Genomic DNA, 19,693 nt, shown 5'->3' on the forward strand with positions numbered 1-19,693 from the left:
AAAGTGGAAGGATATCATGTTTACTGGAAGTGGTGCGGCCTAGTAAAAACAGCAAACAGAAAGTAGAAAAAATTAGTTTTGACTTCAGGGTTACATAACTTTATATTCTTCGTGGCATGACCCATTTTTTTTCGATTAAATCACAATTTCATATTCAATTTAGTACATACATGATATGCACATGAAAAACAATTTCTATGTAGCATTTTATTTTAAAATGTTTTCAATGATCAGCTTTTTAGCATGTAAGCCTATGGAGCACTCAATTACAAGACTGCAACCTTAAAGGCAACAACTTCAAGAAGAATTCATTTGTCGGGTTTGATATAAAAAGACAGTAGGTTGATCTCAACCTTTTTACATGTTTGCCACTGTTAGATTCTCTATCGTTAGCAGTCTTTAAAATTATTAACAAAACTAGCATTTTACTCATCTATGAGGATCTGGTTGGGGGTCCTCCCTTTCTGTATTCTTTAATATTTTAGGCCAGTTTTGTCTATAATTCTCTATTCTTTATATTTTAGCACTTCATTAATCTCTATTCTTTATTTCTTTGGTCAATTTTTGGTATGATTGCCAACTAGACAACTAGTCATGGATGACCAAACGAAGTGGATGAAAACATCTAAAGATACCTTTACCAGGCCAAAAACAAGCAAAGTCCATACCGTATATGAAATCAAGCAAGGTTAATAAGAAATTATTTTTGTGAAGGACTACTAGTACAAAACGTGATGTGACATTTTACAATACTGTTCTGTGTGGTCTTTTTATAGAACTTTAAGGAAAATTAGTGTTTGTCCTATCATCACTTTTCATTCAACTTGACATTGTCTATATTTTTTAACACATTTTATAGAACTAGCCCCTTTAGATAAGTCTCTCCTTTCTGTGAATGACTACCTGAATTTCCGGGTCGATTGAAGACATTTATATACGTCTTTTTACAGTTCCTAGAAAATGTGACATGGTTGAATCCACTGATTGTTCAATAACCATTGAGTGGTTTATTGATGTCCAAGACAAGTGCCTATCGTATGAGCTGTATCGTCGACCTCAAAGGACAGATGACGTGACTCTCCGGAAATTCTCTTCTTACGATGTATTCGAAGGGGAAAATGGACGACGCATGTACAAACTTCAAAATCTGCTACCTGAAACATATTATGAATTTAAACTACGTTCTGTATATAACGATGTCAAAAGCCATTATTCGGAGTCTATGACCAAGCAGACACTGAAACTAGGTATGGAAAGATTTGGATTTACTTTTTTTCAATTAATTGATCATTTAACATGAAAAACATATCTATTGACACAATCCAAAAGTTGGGTTTTTGTCTCGCCTTGACGGAGTCATCAAGCGAAACATAGGTATGCTGTTTCCGGCGTCGGTGGCGTCAACAATGTATTAGTTTATGGGAACTACTAGTGGTAGGTCAATAATATTTGGTATGCTGTTGCATTAGATTGCTTGGCCACGCTCCCTCAATCATTGTCTATTGACTTTGAAACTTTTGCTCAGTTTACATGTATTAGTTTGTGATAAGGCCAGTTTATTGGGAACCACTAGTGATAGGTCAATGACATTTGGTATACAGTTGTATTACCACTAGCACATCTCATATCCATGGAAATTATTTGGCTCAATCCCCTCAGTCATTTTGACTTTTGACTTTATAAAACTTTTGGTTAGTTTACATGTATTCGTTTGTGATTAGGTCAGTTTATGGGAAAGCACTCGTGGTAAATAAATGATATTTGGTGTGTGTATATGTTAACATAAGCACATCTCATTTCCATGGTGATTGTTTGACACTGTACCTGTAATTATGGTTCATTGACTTTGGATATTATTAATAATTTACATGTAATAGTATTGCTAATTTTAATTTCAACATTATCATTTTACTATAAAAAAAAACACAACGGCCAGACATATCTCTGTGTTAACAGTTTATTTATTTTACAATTCATGTATGCCATTTGAAAGGCCTATATCGGCTGATCGTTTAGATGATTTTGCATTGTACACATTACTGTTTTGAATATATCACCGATCAACATCGTTTTTTGTTGTTGTAAATCGCCTCGAATAATCAACATATAGTCAATTAGTCAATATCTTAGAAACAGAGAATCATAAATCAGCACGCATCGAATGAAAACAAACGTCATCTGATTTTGCACATTTTATGGACATTCATTCCTTAGGAAATGCCTGGGTACGTCGGTTGGTGGGAATGTTTAAGGATTATGACGAAAATGAAATAAAAGAAAGTTCCGTGAAGAGCACTCGTAAACAAACACAACCTGATTACGATAGTGTAGACATAATGTCCGACAGCGAAAATAATCTAAATGAAGACATGGATGAAGCTACGGTTGGAGAAGATGTTTCAAATTCAGATCTTTTGTCCTCATGAAGACGTATATGAATAACAAAATTGCCGGTCTCGAGATAACTTTGAACGATTCGACCCATAGTTTAGCCAAAAAAGTGAAGAAGTCAGAAACCACATTTAAATTCAAAGGTAACAAGGTCCAGTTTGACTTTAACGTAGATGTGTTGGACAATATAGATTCTGCTATTTCTTGTATTGAGAAGAAACGTCCGAATAAAGCTTAGAAGATTCTAAAGTGCTGCTGAACAAACGGAATAAGCATATAAGGATCGCGGATAAGTCCGGAGGCGGTTGGCAGACTGTCATTGAATACTTTTCTGATGAGCTAGCGAGTGATTCGGAAGATGAGAAACGCATTAGGGCCGCGGATAGCAGGGATGTCAAGAATAAAAATAAAGGCAGCTAAGACGGATAAACAACAGCATGGTAGAAAAAGACCCGCAGAAGCGGCTTGTTCGTCGTATCAACAGGCGCATAGTGGTGGAAATTCTGGTGGTAATTGTTTGCAACTTCAGTCCTTTCGTGCAGTGGCATCTGCCGGCGGAGCCCAAGGCCACCAGAGCCAAGCCAAACCGTCCGACGTCTGTTATAAGTGTGGATTCTACGGGCATTGGGCGAGAGAATGTCGCAGACAAAGCAAGAATAAGAATAAGAATAGAATACCCAGAGCACCTCCTTCTTAAAGGAAAAAATCAAGAAACTTTTAAGGTACATGAACAATTTAATATTGACACTTATTTTGAATATGAAAAAGATGTTTCTGATATAACTGTAAAAGGCAGATTAAGTACTTCTTTAAATTTTTGGGTTAGGATTTGTATAACAGATTTTGCTTTTAATATTATCAAAGAAGGTTATAAAATTCCTTTTTTACAAGAACCTTCTTCTGTATTTTTGAAAAATAATATGTCTGCTTTAAAAAATAAAATTTTTGTACATGAAGCTATTTTAGATTTGTTCAAAGGCGGTTTAGTATCGAACAGACCGCACGTTGTAAACCCTCTGACAGTAGCAATCAGCGCAAAAGGTAAACATAGACTTTTACTGGATTTGAGACACGTAAACAAACAGGTGTTAGTAAACAAAGTTAAATTCGAAGATGTGAAAGTTGCTAAACAATACGTTACAAATAATTCCGTTGGATTTCTTTTTGATTTAAAATCAGGGTACCATCATATTGATATTTTTGCTCCACATCAGAAGTATTTAGGTATCTCGTGGAAGTTTGATGGTGTTGAAAAATATTACATTTTTACAGTTTTACCTTTTGGATTGAAATCAGGTGGTTATGTATTTACAAATGTATTACGACCATTAGTCGCGCACTGGCGGAGAAAGGGTATTAAAATTGTCGTATATTTAGACGACGGTTTAGGGTTAGCTGATGATAGTGAAGTATGTAAATTACATGCAGACAGCGTTAAGTCAGATTTTATTTTGTCGGGATTTGTTCCAAACAGGGAGAAGAGTATTTTGTCCCCTTCTTATTCATTGAAATGGTTGGGGTTTATATGGGGTTTACGAAAAGGTGTTTTGCAAATTCCTGAATCAAAAATATTAGACTTGCAAGAATGCATAGGCATTGCTTTAAGTAATCCTTGTAAGGTTAAAATCAGAACGCTTGCAAAAATCTGTGGTTAGGTTATATCTCTTACTCCAGCAATCGGCAATGTTACTCAGATAATGACAAGAGCCGTATTTGCTGTGATTAACGAACGAGATGATAGGGATCAGTGCAATGACATTAACTTCAACAGTGATTTGATTTTTGAATTTGAAAAAATAATGTGCAATTGCTAATGCCTGTCTCTTTATAACCAAAGGCAAATGAGTTTAGTATTTATAGTGATGCAAGCGATATAGGTGCAGGAGGTTTTATACAAAGCTCAACGCATGTAATGTATAAATCCTGGACGAATTCAGAAAAGGTCAAAAGCTCCACATGGAGAGAGGTGAAAGCAATCGAGTTGTGCTTAGTATCATTTGCGCATTTAGTTTTCAACAGTACAGTTGTTTTTATACAGACAACCAGAAGGCAGTGAGCGTTATTGAAAAAAGGTAGCAAGATTTTAGAACTTCAGAACTTGACACTTTCAATTTTAATACGTGTATTGTGAATTGTATTTCTATAAAATTGTTAAATGGATTCCACGAGAACAAAACGAGCAAGCAGACTATTTAAGTCGAATTGTTGATATCGACGATTGGGGGACTTCAGATGAATTTTTTGAGTTTGTAGATAATTTATGGGGTCCTCACTCCATTGACAGGTTTGTCAATATGGCATATAAAAACTGCTTAGATTTAATTCTGCATATTGGAATCCGGGTTCAGAAAGTATTGATTTATTTACATGTAACTGTAATGAAGAAAATAACTGGTTAGTACCACCGGTAACGCTGGCAGCTAAAGTCGTTAATCATTTAGTTAAATGTAGGACTGTTGGAACTCTGATAGTTCCAAAGTGGTCCTGATCGCCGTTTTGGCCGTTACTGTTTGAAGAGGGTTTAAATTATAAACCATATGTTGAAGATGTTTGCAAGTTTTTTGAGGCAAACAGAGTATTTGTTGCTGAACATAATGTAAATTCTATTTTTGCTCAAGGAGATTTTAAAGGAACTGTTTTAGCAGTGAGATTAAATAAATATAGATTAATTGTATTATTTCTGTTTAATTACTATTTCTGTAATTTTCTTTTATTACAGAAAATGTTTACAACTGGTTTCTGGAAACAGAGTCACATTATTTCATTGATTGTATAGAACAACTTTCATCAACAGTACTAGATTCAAGAGCATAAACTACAGTGTCAAAGTACATTGGGTATTTCAAAAGATTTGTACAATGGACACAAATATATTCAGAGATAACTTCGATACTTCCGTGTAATAAATTATACGTCAGCTTATATTTGCAACATCTATTAGATACCAGTAGTCATTGCAGTGTCGTTGATACCGCATTTTACGGTATTAAGTGGGCACATCAAATTGAAGGCGAAAAGCATCCTTGTGATTCAGATTTGTAAGAAGTATACTTGACGCATCTAAACGTATGTTATCTAGACCGTTTCATAAAAAGACACCAGTAGATCCAGATATTATGAAAAAACTTTTTAATTTATATAACAAGAAGTCAAAATCACTTAAAGATTTGCGTTTGCTGTGTATGTGTTATTAAGCTTACACTCGGGTTTTCAGATATAAGGAATTATGTAATATTAAGGCCAAACATATTTCTTTAACTGTTGAATATGCAGACATTTATATAGAAAAGAGTAAAACTGATTGTTAAATTTTTATATTGCTAACTTAGATAGTCCTCTGTGTGCTGTAAACATTTTACAGTCCTATTTGGCGGAAGCTAAAATAGAGATGAGTTCTGATATGAACATTTTAGGTCATTAACATTTTTTAGAAAATCGAATATATTTGTGTTCCGCTCTAAGAACGAGAAATTATCATATACACGAGCCAGAGAAGTGATAAGAGAGGCTCTTCATAGTATCGGATGTTCCGAAAAAGAGTTTGGCTTACATAGCTTACGTTCAGGCGGAGCTACCATGGCAGCTAGAAACGGTATATCAGATAGGCTTTTTAAGATACACGGTCGCTGGAAATTAGACTTGGCAAAAGATGGTTATGTGTCTGAATATATGAAAGAAACATTTATCTGTTACAAAAAAATCTTGGTTTATAACCACTGCTTTCTTTTTGCATCGACATGGTCACCGTGCCGGACATAATCAGAAATGTGTTTTCTTATTTTATATCAGATGATAGAGTACAGTTTGTTTTTGGAGTAGGTTTCAGAAATTAGGTAGCGGTGTGCACATAAATACTTTATGTTCGTTTGAACAAGTGAAAAAGAACATAAATATATTTATGTGCTCTACGCGTAGTAATTTTTAGTCACGTAGTGTCTATTGAAAGAACCGGTTTAAATTTCGCGTGTAGTATATAATGAAAAGGGTCACGTTTTTTTTAAAATATCGAGGTTGGGCGGTGACCACGTAGATCACGATAGTGTAGACATATTTACAGTAGCGTAGAATTGTTATGTAATTCTAAGATCAGTTTAATGTGTACTAATTATGATATTTGTTTATTTTTAGATATTCTGTAAGGCCAGTGTGCTGTAACAAAATTTTTATTTAGTGGACTTTATTTGCATTCAGTGAATCCAATGTTTTTGTGGACAGTAAATTATGTTTGAATTAGCTTGTAATGTTTAATAAAATGACATAGTCACCGTGCCGGACAAAATCAGAAATGTATTTTCTTATTTTATATCAGATGATAGAGTATACGGTTTGGGTTTTGAGTAGGTTTCAGAAATTAAGTAGCGGTGTGCACATTAATACTTTATGTTCGTTTGAACAAGTGAATTAGAACATAACTTGATCTAGCAAATACCTTGCTGGATAGCGTTAAAATCGTATCGAGTCATAGATATAATTAACATAAAACCGATGAAACCGTTCAAATAAACCGTGATTCATAGTCGTGTATTGAGACCAAGCTGTAAACAAAAGGACAAATTAACTAATCTGTGCACCATAAGTTCAGACGCCTAGGTTATCTCCCTTTGACCTACAGAAAATGCTTAATAAGAAACAACTTAGCGTATTTTCTGAATGACAACTAGTATAAAACGTGAATGTTTTTAGTCCGTATAATCTTTTCATTGTAGTTACACGTAATGTAGTTTAATCTTTCCGAGGGAGCGTTCTGTATATTTTTTAATTTTCTAGACTTTCTTGGAAAGTAATGTTTTTTTAAAGTAGCTACGAATTTAAAAAAAAAGTAAAGTGTTCCAAAAAGTACGACTTATGTCTCAATGTTACTTACCCCATGATTACTGCTTTGCGGTGTTCGACCTCTATTTTCCTATGGTAACATCACACCGGATACAACTTTTAGTCATATTTTGAAATCAACCTGATATATTTAACAATCTGCCCTCTGGTGATGATTTATCACTCTTTATACGATTTTAAGCTTTTTTCACGATACAGGAGAATATGTGTCCTATCATTACTTTCATTGAACACGACGTTGTCAGTGTTTTGTGACTAATTGTATATGATTAATCACTTTAAACCATTCTCTCCTTTCTTTGAATAATTACAAAACTGCCAGGTAGTTCGATGACATGTTTATTTATCTATTTACAGCTCCTAGAAAACTTGACATAGTTGAATGCACTGATTGTTCAATAACCATTGAATGGTTTATTGATGTCCTAGACAAGTGCCTATCATATGAAGTTGATTATCGACCTCAAGGAATGAATGACTGGTCTACCGAGACTTTCCTTTCTGAAGATTTATTGAAAGATGAAGACGGAAGACGCATGTACACACTTCAAAATCTGCCACCTGACACATATTATGAATTCAAAATGCGTTCTGTTTATAAAGTTGCAAAAAGCCATTATTCGGAGTCTATGATCATGCAGACACTGAAACTAGGTAGGGAACGGATTTTATTTTTCAATTAAATGGTCGTTTAACATGATAAATGTATATTTACTGACATTATCCAGATTTTGAGTTTTTATTTTTTATTTTTTTCGTATTCAGATATACCAGTTGTTTCGGCTAATTATTTAGAAGATTTTACGTTGTAACGTATATTGTTTAAGTATTTTTGGTTTCTATGCTCTCAAACGTGTCATATTTTGTCCCCACATATATAGTATCGAACAATATATTTTAATTAATTTTTATGGTATATCACACAACATTCTGCTAGATTACAGAAATAGTTACTAGTATTGAAAATCTTCTCGAATACAGAAACAGAGAATCATGAAATAATAGCATCGAATGAAAACAAACTGCATCTGACTTTGCATATTTTATGGACTTCATTCCCAAGGAGCGCCTGGGTATTTTGGTTGATGTTAATGTTTAAGGGGTATGACTTTGATGAAATAAAAGCTAGTTTGGTGAATACCACTGCTGACCAAATAAAACTGGCAGAGATTGAATCATTTATTAAAAATCCCAACGTTTCTACAGACATAAGCAACCTGCCAAGTTGATACAATCTCATATTTTACTTTTATATCGATGACGAAGACACACAAGTACGTCACCATAGCGGAAATTGTGAGTTGGCATATTACAGCATTTACTGACCTTGAAACACGATAGTTAACCAACAAATCGTAGAAACTACATGTATAGTAAATGGGAGATACTTTAGTAGAAATAACGATCAGCAAACAAGATAACATTTTTGAATACTAGTAGGAGTAATTTTTTCTTAAATAAAGAGTGGTACCGATTGTTGTGTTTTTACGGAAAATATAATAGAATGCAAGTATCTGTAAAAATCAAATGTGATCTGCCAAAAATATGAACGAACTTCATCAGTCGACTATGCATGGGAGTCACTGTCAGTTGATTTTTATACTAATTGTTTGCTGGATTTAATGAAATATTTGAATTTCATCATTGTTTGTTAAAAAAAAACTAGGTGAGCATTGCAGGCTCCTTGGAACAGTTTAATGGATGTCCATTATGACAAATCGTTGTTATTGTTTCAGATTTCCTTGATGTGCTGTGTTTTACTTATCTGAAATACGTTGATTGCATATTGGACATTTTCAACTTCAATAAATTAAATGAATAACATTAAAGATACCAATACTCCGACAATCATTATCCCCACAGTGATGATCGAGGCCAACACATTAAATAGTCAGACTTAATACAAACGTCGAAGGGCTAATTAAAAAAGGGCCAACAGTAAAGGCAAATGCTGACATAGAATTAGCGATATGACTAAGTGTGACACATTTCTTAATTATAAATGACAAACTTTTAAACGTTAAACGTTCTTTAACAGCAAATTTAAATTAAAAAAAAAATTTGTTTACTTCTTGTATGCCAGTATCGAAATACTGGCTACTGGGCTGGTGTAACCCTCCAATTTTTCTTGTTTAAAAAAGAAGAATAATAATTCAAAGTAAAAACGACATTTATATTTGATATTCATCTCACTTTTTCAATTTAAAGTTGTATGCCAAATATTGCATCTGTGATCAATTATGCCTATCGCTTCAAATAAGCATGTACATTATATAAACCTTCTGCGCTGTTGTGCAATCCATATTGCACATGACTGTGTGTTGTATCAGAAAACAAAAACAAAACCAACACCATTTTAATATACGTGATTCAAGTGGGGTTTGAAGTTCAATAAATTTTAAACACAATGACAATATAGATCTTATAATTTTAGTTTTCCGCTTAGTTATTAAAAAAGTGCTAGTAGTATGCTTTAAGAGTTTTATTTGTGAGTGTTGAAAACATGTGTTTCGCATTGATTTGAACGTTATTTTTATACATTTCATGCTAGTTTTAAAAAATGCATGTATTTAATACAATATTTTTATTCCCATTCAAGCGTAGAATTAATGTTGAAAAGTAAGTATGGGCAAACGATTGAAGAAGAAATTAAGCAACAATGATCAATTGCTTCGAATTCTTTGCAATGAGAAAATTAACAAATAATAAGATGTCCATTTCCAGATCAATCTGTTTGAATGTGTATTTATTTTGTTTTATATTGTAATTGCCGTTGTACATCTTTTTGTTTGTGCTGAGAAAATCCAATTGTCCATAGTTAGTTTTTTTCATACATCACATTCTATATACAAATCTATTTTAGTTTTGCCAGAAGCCATAAATCACTTATCAGAGGGAGATAAAACTAGATACAATAAGCTTATGCAAACTTCGAAAAAAGAAAACAGGTATTTTGTAAGAATTATGATAGTTGGAAAAAAATCCGCTGGGAAAACATGCCTCTTGAGAAGGTTATTAAAGGAAAGCATATCTGATGTTACTAGTACAGACGGTGTGGATATCGTTGTTCGTAGATGCAAAATCAACATTAGAGATGGAAAATGGACAATTGGCAAAGGTACATAAATACTAAGCGGTGTTACATATTGATCATGAATTCACAAAAAAAGTCATCAATCGAAAATACCTGTTCACATTACTTAAATATAACGAAATATATGTTGCACTATAAATATACTGCGTTTACGTCACGTTAAGATTGTTTTCCACCAAATAATCTTTATTGTTGATCCGAAATTTTTGTGACAATATAATACATTCTAACATTCATTGGAACATATATAAACATTGCGTCATATCGTATAGAAGATAGGCTGATATTTACGTCTTTCTCAAATAAAATTACGGAAATGTCTATTGCAATTAGAAATGATACATTAGGATTTTCAAAAGTATAATTTACAATGCTTATGGCATAATAAATTGAGGGCTACGTATGTTTTCATTTATACATTTACTCTCGCCAATGTTCACGCTGCACGGACTTCTTTAACAAGGATGTGTTCCTCATACAAACACTGTTCCAACAGAGTTATTATAAAGAAATTTTGAAATCGATACTTCATACGGTGACAATCAACAGTTGTATCTGTGTTTCAACTCACTAGCGTCTTAAATTCATTTGCTACTTTAATATAAAAAAAAAATGTTGAATATGTTTTACATACTAGAAATACCAAGTTTAATTTTACGTGAACATTGGATTTATTTTAATAGAAAATCCTTTATCTTTTCAAAATCTTCAGTCCTGCTATTAAAGTATTGTCGTCACTTACTCAAATTCGCCGATAGCTTTTCCTTATGTAGAGACCTTAACACAGAGATCTCTTTGTAGTACTTCGGCAACCGCACAGCGCTCGCGAGGTAAAAATCCTGATTTTAAAAAAGGTAAACAAAGTTGGAAGTTTGATAGTGTTTATTGATTCTAAAAGAAAAGTTTTAACTAATTATTTAACAACTGTTATGACACAATTTAATACTGAAATATAATCGTATGGAATTTTTTATTTTGTCAAAATTTGCTCTTTTGCATGTTTATCATCTCACTTATTTTCACGTGCTCCTTGATTCTGTGTTTGTTTATTAAGTTCACTTTTAGTAAACTTCGGCAATAAAACACAAAAGGCAAATTTGTCACTGAATGAAACATTTTTTGTCGACTACATGTAACTGATTAATGGAACATGTTAACAGTAAATAGTTAAGTAAAGTTAAATCCATCGGTTCCATAATTTCTTTTAAATTATAATTTCAGGAAACTCGTGTAATATGACATTAAATCTCTAGATATTTTTTTACCAGCTTATATACGCGGCATATAATAATAAATGAAACTGTCCCTTCACATTTTAATGCTGTCAGATACTGCTTATTTACGGTTTATCTTCAATATGCCTTAATAAAATTGATAGGTGCACAGTCTAATAAAATAGTTCTTTCACGGACACCTAAAAATTATTTCTAATCAGATCCTGTAAGCACCTTTGTGAGATGTAAAACAAACCTTGGAGAACTGCACTTTTTCGCATATCTGTAATACTATAATTCTTTCACTTAACACTTTATAGTTGTTCCAATAATATGACTTTATGTTGTCCAATCATATGAAAATCTATGAAGCCAAAAAGTATAACTTAAATTCCGAACTCCAAGGTAAATTCACAAAGGAGTAGTTTATAAACAAATCTTCTGACAAACGTTACCAACAAATTGGAACGAGTTGAAAACGACTGTCATATTCCCGACTTGATACAGGTATTTATTTAAGATGGTGGGTTAAACCTGGCTAGCTAGCACATAATTGTAAAACATTACATTCATTAAATAAAAACAATTCCATCGAGGAATGTCAACATTTCAACTGTCCATTGGTCGATTGGTGTTCGACTAACTTCCGGTGCCAATTATTTCATGCCTATTCAGGAAGAGAAATATTATCAATTAATACTATCGGTAGTTCTGCATGGCAGGACTACTGGGATGAAGGGCGGGAATATTGGACTACAACAGGAAAGCAATGCTATGATGGATAGTAACAACAACGTATAGCCACAGCGTTGTAGTTAGAATTATTTTAAGTGTATTGAACATTGAACTCTCTCTTCACGAGACATTGGATTTAATGTCCCTTCTTGTCGGATAGGACTACGAATTAATTCAACCTGCACAGAGAAACGGACGCCTATCTTGTACAAGGTTTTACTTTCAATAACATTTTTTTTAACCCAGTCACCCTTAGAATAACGTTTAAGTGAGGAGTTGTACTTCATTTCAAGTAATGCTGATATTCGCTTAAAAGGTAACACGAAGTACATTGCACTATGTTAATGAACCGATAAAATGCAGGTTCTTCCCATATGTATGGTATGGTTGATGATCACTACTACCAATTTATAGCATTTACAATTATGAACAAGTATTATAGTTTTTACATTTGAAAAAAAAAAAACATTCATTTATTTTTTTATGCCAGAAATTGATGATGATAAGGTGGGCCGCATTAAGAGAGCACTTACTCCTAATGCCGAGGACAGAGACACTCAACATATGCAAGTAGATGAGACAACGAATATAAATACACGACATGATGAGATGTCTACTAATAATAGATATATCACAACCGACGCAAAGGTTAGTCAGGATAAAAGTGAAGATAAAAATGAGTCTTTATCATTGCTTATGCCTGAGGATTTCACAACCGACGTTAGGGATAATCTGGATAAAAATGAAGTTACGAATGAGTCATCATTGGTAATGCCTGAGGATTTCACAAGCGACGCAAAGGATAATCTGGATAACAATGACAAAAAGAAGGAATCTTCATCTTTGGTAATGCCTGAGGATTTGATGTCTCATGTGTTTTCTAGGTCAACTGTAAATACTCCTTCTAACCTTCATGCATTATGTGAATTATGGGACTTTGCAGGACAAAAAGAATTTTATGCTACACATCAAGCATTTTTGACAAGTAGTGCAGTATACCTGGTAGTTGCAGATATGGAGGACGACATAAGTAAACAAGGCTTTAGTCAGTGTTTTGCCGATTTTCAGCATGTTGGAGGTATGTTATCATATCGGAAAATCAAAAGCAAAATGAAATAATAATTTAATATTTAAGATATACAAAGTTATACTTATTCAATATTTATATGTTTTTGTCGCTCCTTACCAATATACAGACTAAAATACCATTATCTAATATTCCGATTTTATTTCCTTTAATAAATTAAAAATTAGATAAGCAATTTACCTAAAGATGTGTGGACATCGAAACCACAAAAGAAGATACGAACAAGGTTAAATGTTGTCTACAATACAGGAATGGTTAACATCTAAATCAATTGAAACAATTCGTGTAAAGTCAAACATATATATAATCCTTTTAAAACTAAACTTTTTTTTTTGAATTTTTAAAATTGTAAAGTAAACAGTAATTCATCAATATTACGAATACATTCGGGTATTTTCGCTACACTAAAGACAATACCAGTAGTCTTTTTACAAATCAAACAATTTAAATACATCAAACATGACATATTTGGAATATTCATCTCATGCACAAAATATGATCCTAAAGTCAATCAACATGATCAAAATAGAACTTAATAGTCAAATTTAAGAAAATCACTTGCAGTATTATGTATTGGTACTTTGAAGTTCTATATTTTTTACTGTTATTCTTATTTAAATTCAGACAATTTCAATTTCAAATACGTTTTATTTCCAAAACCGCACAACCACAATGATTGCAAAAATAAATATTATGATAAACTTCAGACGTAAGCTTCCGTCTCGTTTTTTTTTTGTCTGATTGTCAAAATTCCTTTCCCAAGATTCTGTTGGGTTCTTCATACTAGAACTTCCTTTTTTAATTTAGACCGTTTGAAGTTATGGGGATTGTGACTATTTGTTCTACTCGAGGCATGATTTAAAGTGTTTTAATATCTAAAATAACAGTTGATTTAATTATGTCCTTATGTGGTGATCATGTCAGGAAGTAATAGAAGTGCTAAACACTTCATGCGTGAATTTAAGTAAAGGGTAATGCTAATTAGACATTTTAAAGAATTTATCGATACCCAATCTGGTTTCAGTAATTGCTTGTTGAAGTAAAATATGAAGGCAATCTAGTTCTGATGTATTTATTTACTGTTCAATGGAATAATCGTACCGTGTAGAAGGTGTTACAGATAATTTAAAATGTATATTCTACAATGTGCACCCTTTTCTCAATCTAAAAAACCTTTTATAACCAAACTCAAACTTAGTAAATATAACATCAAATCACATATTTAAAATGTATTTGACAAACAAACAAAAATTTCTCAGATTCCGAAGTTTTTACGACGGTTCACTACAAATCATAATCTTTCATGAAAATTGAGAGAGCAATAGATGCATAGAAAAATTAAGATATACATACTTTCTTATGCCAAATCTGCAAGTTTGTTCCTTTAGTATTATATGTAGCGACATGTTGTGTTAGAAATAGTTTTATTATTTTTCCCTGTTAGGGTACATATCCAAAGTATTCTAGCTGGTTTCGAAACATTATTTATTCAACCATGTTGATACGTTTCAGAGTATGTTGATTTTTGGTTTGATTCTATCCATTGCCATCGAACTACCGACGAACGAACTAGTTATGAACACTTCGATCCTCCGATTATATTAGTTTTCACTGGAAAGGATAAATATGACAAGGTAATATAATTGTAAAACTTCTGAGTTTTTACAAAACTTGACTTATTATCATCCGTTCGATTCCATCTTGGTCGGAACGTCATCATAGAAATATTTGCCAATGAGACATTTAAAGAACATAGTCACCGTACCATCTTCAAAAATTAGCAAAACCTATACCAAAGGGAAGGATAACAACACGCGAAATAATTTAAAAAAAGTGAAACCATCATTTATAATACAACAATAATAACAGACAGACACCACCGAAAACAACAGGGATACAGAATCCTTCTTTTTAAAAGGCACAGTCTACAGGCACAAGTAGAATGTGCAATCTTAAATTTTGATGAACGCTCGACCAAACAAAAACATATTCTAGCAATATAGCTTAATAACACAACTTACTAACAAACAAAAATCCGTTGAATTAATTGATTAATTGTTGCCTGCGTAATTTCAATTGACAATTATTTCATGCATAGTCACAAAAACAAATGATAAAGTTTATATGTTCTGCTATATGAGACGAAAGGGATTGTGCGGGGGAATGGGGACTGAAAAACAATGGTTTGTTGAACAGGGACATACATTTTTCCTCGCTACAGGCCTCATAAGTACCCCTTAAAGAGTTTACTATACAATAAAATTAATGTGTTTGTTTTTCTTTTGTCTTAAGGAAAAAAGGGACACGCACTCATCGACACAAAACATATATAATTTGACGCTATTAAGGCTACCTCAAGTAAAACTAAGTTTGTGGCCTCGATTTTTGAACAAATGAAATTCTGTAACCGTTTAAAGTAAGAAAATTGACAGTTTTCGATGATTTTTCAACGAATAAAGTTCCATAACTCCTATGAAAATAGGAACAGAAATTCGGCCAGGCAACAGGCCACTGCACCGGTCCTTCAAAGAGTTGATTGAAGGGTTCTTAATGTGAAGAGAGCTCTGCACTCTATCTACATAAGACATCGAACTTCACGTCTCTTTTCTGACTGGACACAAGTTGATACATCCTGCGAACTAAACGAACGCCCCACTTTGACAAAGGGTTTATTGCAGGTCGATAAACCACGGAATGACCTTAAATTAATGCCCAGTCAACTTTTGTGGTTTCTTTAAGTTCCCAATCAGACATCTGTCCATAAAGACGATACAACAACAAAAAAAGAAAAAAATAGGGGTACCGCCTTCACCAACGACATGCCTTATAGTAAACTATAGAAGGCCCATAAATTTTCATTTTATAAATTGTGAGAGGTAGTAATACGTTGGAATAAAGATGTTTTTTTTATTGAAGGTTCATAAACTATTCAAATTTCTTGATAATTCTTTTTAAAGTATCAAACATGATTATAGCTGTTTTTTTTGTATATTTTCTCTAGGCAGAATTTAAGAAGAGAGAAAAGGAACTTGATGCTCAAATGGACAAAGTTTTGGGATTTCAAAGCAAATATCATCACTTGCACGACAAGTTGTATTTGTCAAATACGAAAGACAGTGACGAAGAATTTGAGAAGTTGCAATTCGCAATTTACGAGACGGTACGGAAAATGGATAATTGGGGTAATGCTTTTCCGTTAAAATGGATTCTTTTAGAACATTTGATTGAAATTAATAAGAACAACGGAAGAAATTTTATCAATTTAAATGACATGTTCAATCTGGCTAAACATCCTAATATCAACATTCTAGAAAAAGAGGATGTGTTGTTGTTTCTTCGATTTCAGCATAATGTAGGGAACATTATTTTCTTTGAAAATATACCGGATTTGATCATATTAAAACCGCAGTGGTTAGCAGATGCTTTCCGATGTTTAGTCTCAGATAAATTTGATTACAGGAGATTACATCACCTTGAGGACTGGACACTGTTTACACGACAAGGTAAAATAAGTGAATTGTTAATAACAGAACTCTTCAATTCAAAAGATGGAAGTCAGTTTTCAGGACAGACAATTAATTTACATAAAGTTATGGTAAAGCTTGATATATTGGTCAAAATTGAGAACTCACATTATATAATGCCAAGCATGATGCCGTCTGCCAAGTTTGAGGATATTTGTGAAACATTTTGCATTGTTACAGAAAAATGCAAAAGGACGTCCTGGCTTTGTTTTAAATTTGAATTTCTCCCACCTTCTTTCTTTAACCATCTATCTGCCTGGTTTATCAGACAATACCACCCTAGCAAAATAGATGGTGGTATAGCTTTATACCGTGGAATCTGTATGTTTGACATTGATGCATCTGGTTGTGTAAAGATTCTGGTAACTATGTCGACTGATACAATTGCCCTCCAGGTTGTGTCGTTTTCCGAACAACAGAGAGAATTATATAGCGAATGTAGCAATATCTACAGTGGAGTTATACAATTAATTGAAGATGTCAAAGAGAGGTATAAGGTGAAAATATCTTTTAAACTCCATTTCAAATGCAGTGATGGCGATTATTATAAAGATACTTTTGAATATGACACTTTGACAAAAAACCAGGAGTGTTTCTGTCCACATCACCAGAGACATCGATCTGAACAGATATACTCACCTTGGATGAAGACTGAGGTATTTTTTTTTTAAACGGTTTGAACTTATGGAATATATTTCAGTTATCCGATAATTAAAACAGAATGTAACGTATTAAAGGTTTCAAAAACATGTTAGATATGAATATTAGTTGTAAAAATATTTTTCTTTGGCCAAATTATTCTGCTCCACCAATCGCCCCCCCCCCCCCCCACCCCTCTTTATTAATTTGAATTTGCTTGGAATATTCAAAGCACACACCAGCTTTGGAAGATACAATCCCTTCTCCTAAACTGAGCAATTTATTTGAGGTACAGATGAGTGCAGTCCTAACCTGTGCAGCAAGTTAACCTTCTAACCAGTCATTTTGAATGGCCAAAGTTAACCTGCTACAGGATTTGGGTCTGCTCCGCCCAGTCCTAGGACCACAATTAAGTTAACTTGAAAAGCGGATTTGGTCCTAGCACTGTTTTTATGACTGAAGAATAAGATAACTGCATACAGGTCCGCCTCTAAAGTTAACTTGCAATAAATTAACTTCAATTTTGATAACTCCAATTGAACCAGACCTGATCTTAGGTCAACTTCTGGCTGGTCTGCTCAACACTCAGTTAACTACTGACCAGGGCCACTTTTCATCGATTTATGAAACATATGTTTTTTTGTTTGTTTCTTGATATACACAATACGGATTAAATACATTTCTAAATCAAGTACGCAGGAAACTTTGCTTTTTATACAATTTTATCCGGTTACACCGCTGTCGTGCATTATATATATTAATAAGTATCAAATTCTTGAAGTCGTTTATATTTTATATAAAATGTTTCAGTTCTGATCTGTTTTTAAGTATAGCATTATTCTACGCAACTTGGTTATCAGATAGAATCGATTAGCAATGGCAAGAACACAGAGTACATAGTGTATAAAAAAAAATCATGATAAACGAAATATTTGTGTACAGTAACTTATATTTATGGTCGTCTTTAATCAGAGTGCCCATTTTCTACTGATTCCTTTTCTGCATCAATTTAGGGTTACAGCATGTCCTCTTTTTATCAAAATATTAAATCGTCACCACAAATCAGTAGTTTTCATATATTAGGCTGGCTCGTATCACACACAAATATTTGACTGCTTCGACCAAAACTGACCATATTTGTACTTTTTTATGTAAATTAAGATAGCCGCATAATAAATAGGTAAATTGTTTAACTCAGGACGGATTGTATAATACAAATAACAGCAAACGACTTTGAATGTACCTTTGGTATCATTCGCCTCTCTTTTAGAAAACAACTACAAAATTTTGTCCGCTTTAATTAGAATGACAGCATGTCCTCTTTTTATTCAAAATATTGAATCGTCACAAAAAATCAGTCTTCTTGATTGTATAACAAAATTATTTGACTGCATCAAATAAGAGTGCCAACATGTCCTCTTTTTTTTTTAAATCAGTAATCTAGCTCATATCACAAATATCCGCATCAATTTAGAGTGCCATCATGTCCTTTTTTTATTAACAATATTGACATCACAAAAAATTAGTAATCAGACTCGTTTAACAAAATTATAAATCAGTCAGTTTTTTAACTCAGGATTGACAGCAATATTGGAACACAATTACTACAAAATTTTGTCCGCATCAATTTAAAGTTCCAGAATGTCCATATTTGTTCTTATAATGAATGTATGATAAGATATCATCTGGGAATAGTATACTGACAGACTAGTATATTATGTTGGTTGATTGACTGATTGTTGGTAGCTGTACATTCAGTGACAGATGTTTCATTCATGTTCAGGCCGAGTTTATTTTGTCAGACGTCCCAGATATCATTTATTATCGGTAAATATGAATCTGCCGAAATTGACGAAATGGTTCACAACTATTCAACACTTATATATCCGGACAGTATACATTTTTCGCTTTAACATTTCGTCAAAAATAGAATCGTAAATCCAAGGCAAATAAAGGAAATGACTATGAAAAATCCATGTAATGCATAGAATTATATTTAGGAAGGGACTGTAAAAAATAGGGAATGAAGCAACGTAAACAATGTTGTTTATATCCCAGCATATAAAAGAAATATTTCCAATGCGTTGGATAACCTTTCTATCCGCCTTCCAATTAAAAACAAATCTTTCCTTTCTTTTATGATAGCTGCCTGTTTATATATCGATCAGCAAGTTTG

The 19,693-nt window shown here is 33.0% G+C and overlaps 1 protein-coding gene across 1 annotated transcript in view; it reads left to right on the forward strand.

Moving 5' to 3' along the window:
* LOC127710406 (uncharacterized) overlaps positions 1 to 17,549 on the forward strand; it is a 36,065-nt gene extending 18,516 nt beyond the window's left edge. Inside the window, exons 9-14 of the mRNA XM_052216236.1 lie at positions 951 to 1,247; positions 7,582 to 7,878; positions 10,088 to 10,342; positions 12,758 to 13,345; positions 14,867 to 14,988; positions 16,356 to 17,549. Coding sequence (XP_052072196.1) covers positions 951 to 1,247; positions 7,582 to 7,878; positions 10,088 to 10,342; positions 12,758 to 13,345; positions 14,867 to 14,988; positions 16,356 to 17,549 — 2,753 coding nt within the window. The remainder of the gene's footprint in view (positions 1 to 950; positions 1,248 to 7,581; positions 7,879 to 10,087; positions 10,343 to 12,757; positions 13,346 to 14,866; positions 14,989 to 16,355) is intronic.
* The last annotated feature ends 2,144 nt before the right edge of the window (positions 17,550 to 19,693 follow it).

This window comes from Mytilus californianus, unplaced genomic scaffold (genome assembly GCF_021869535.1).
Source record: "Mytilus californianus isolate M0D057914Y unplaced genomic scaffold, xbMytCali1.0.p SCAF_77, whole genome shotgun sequence".
Taxonomy (NCBI): domain Eukaryota; kingdom Metazoa; phylum Mollusca; class Bivalvia; order Mytilida; family Mytilidae; genus Mytilus; species Mytilus californianus.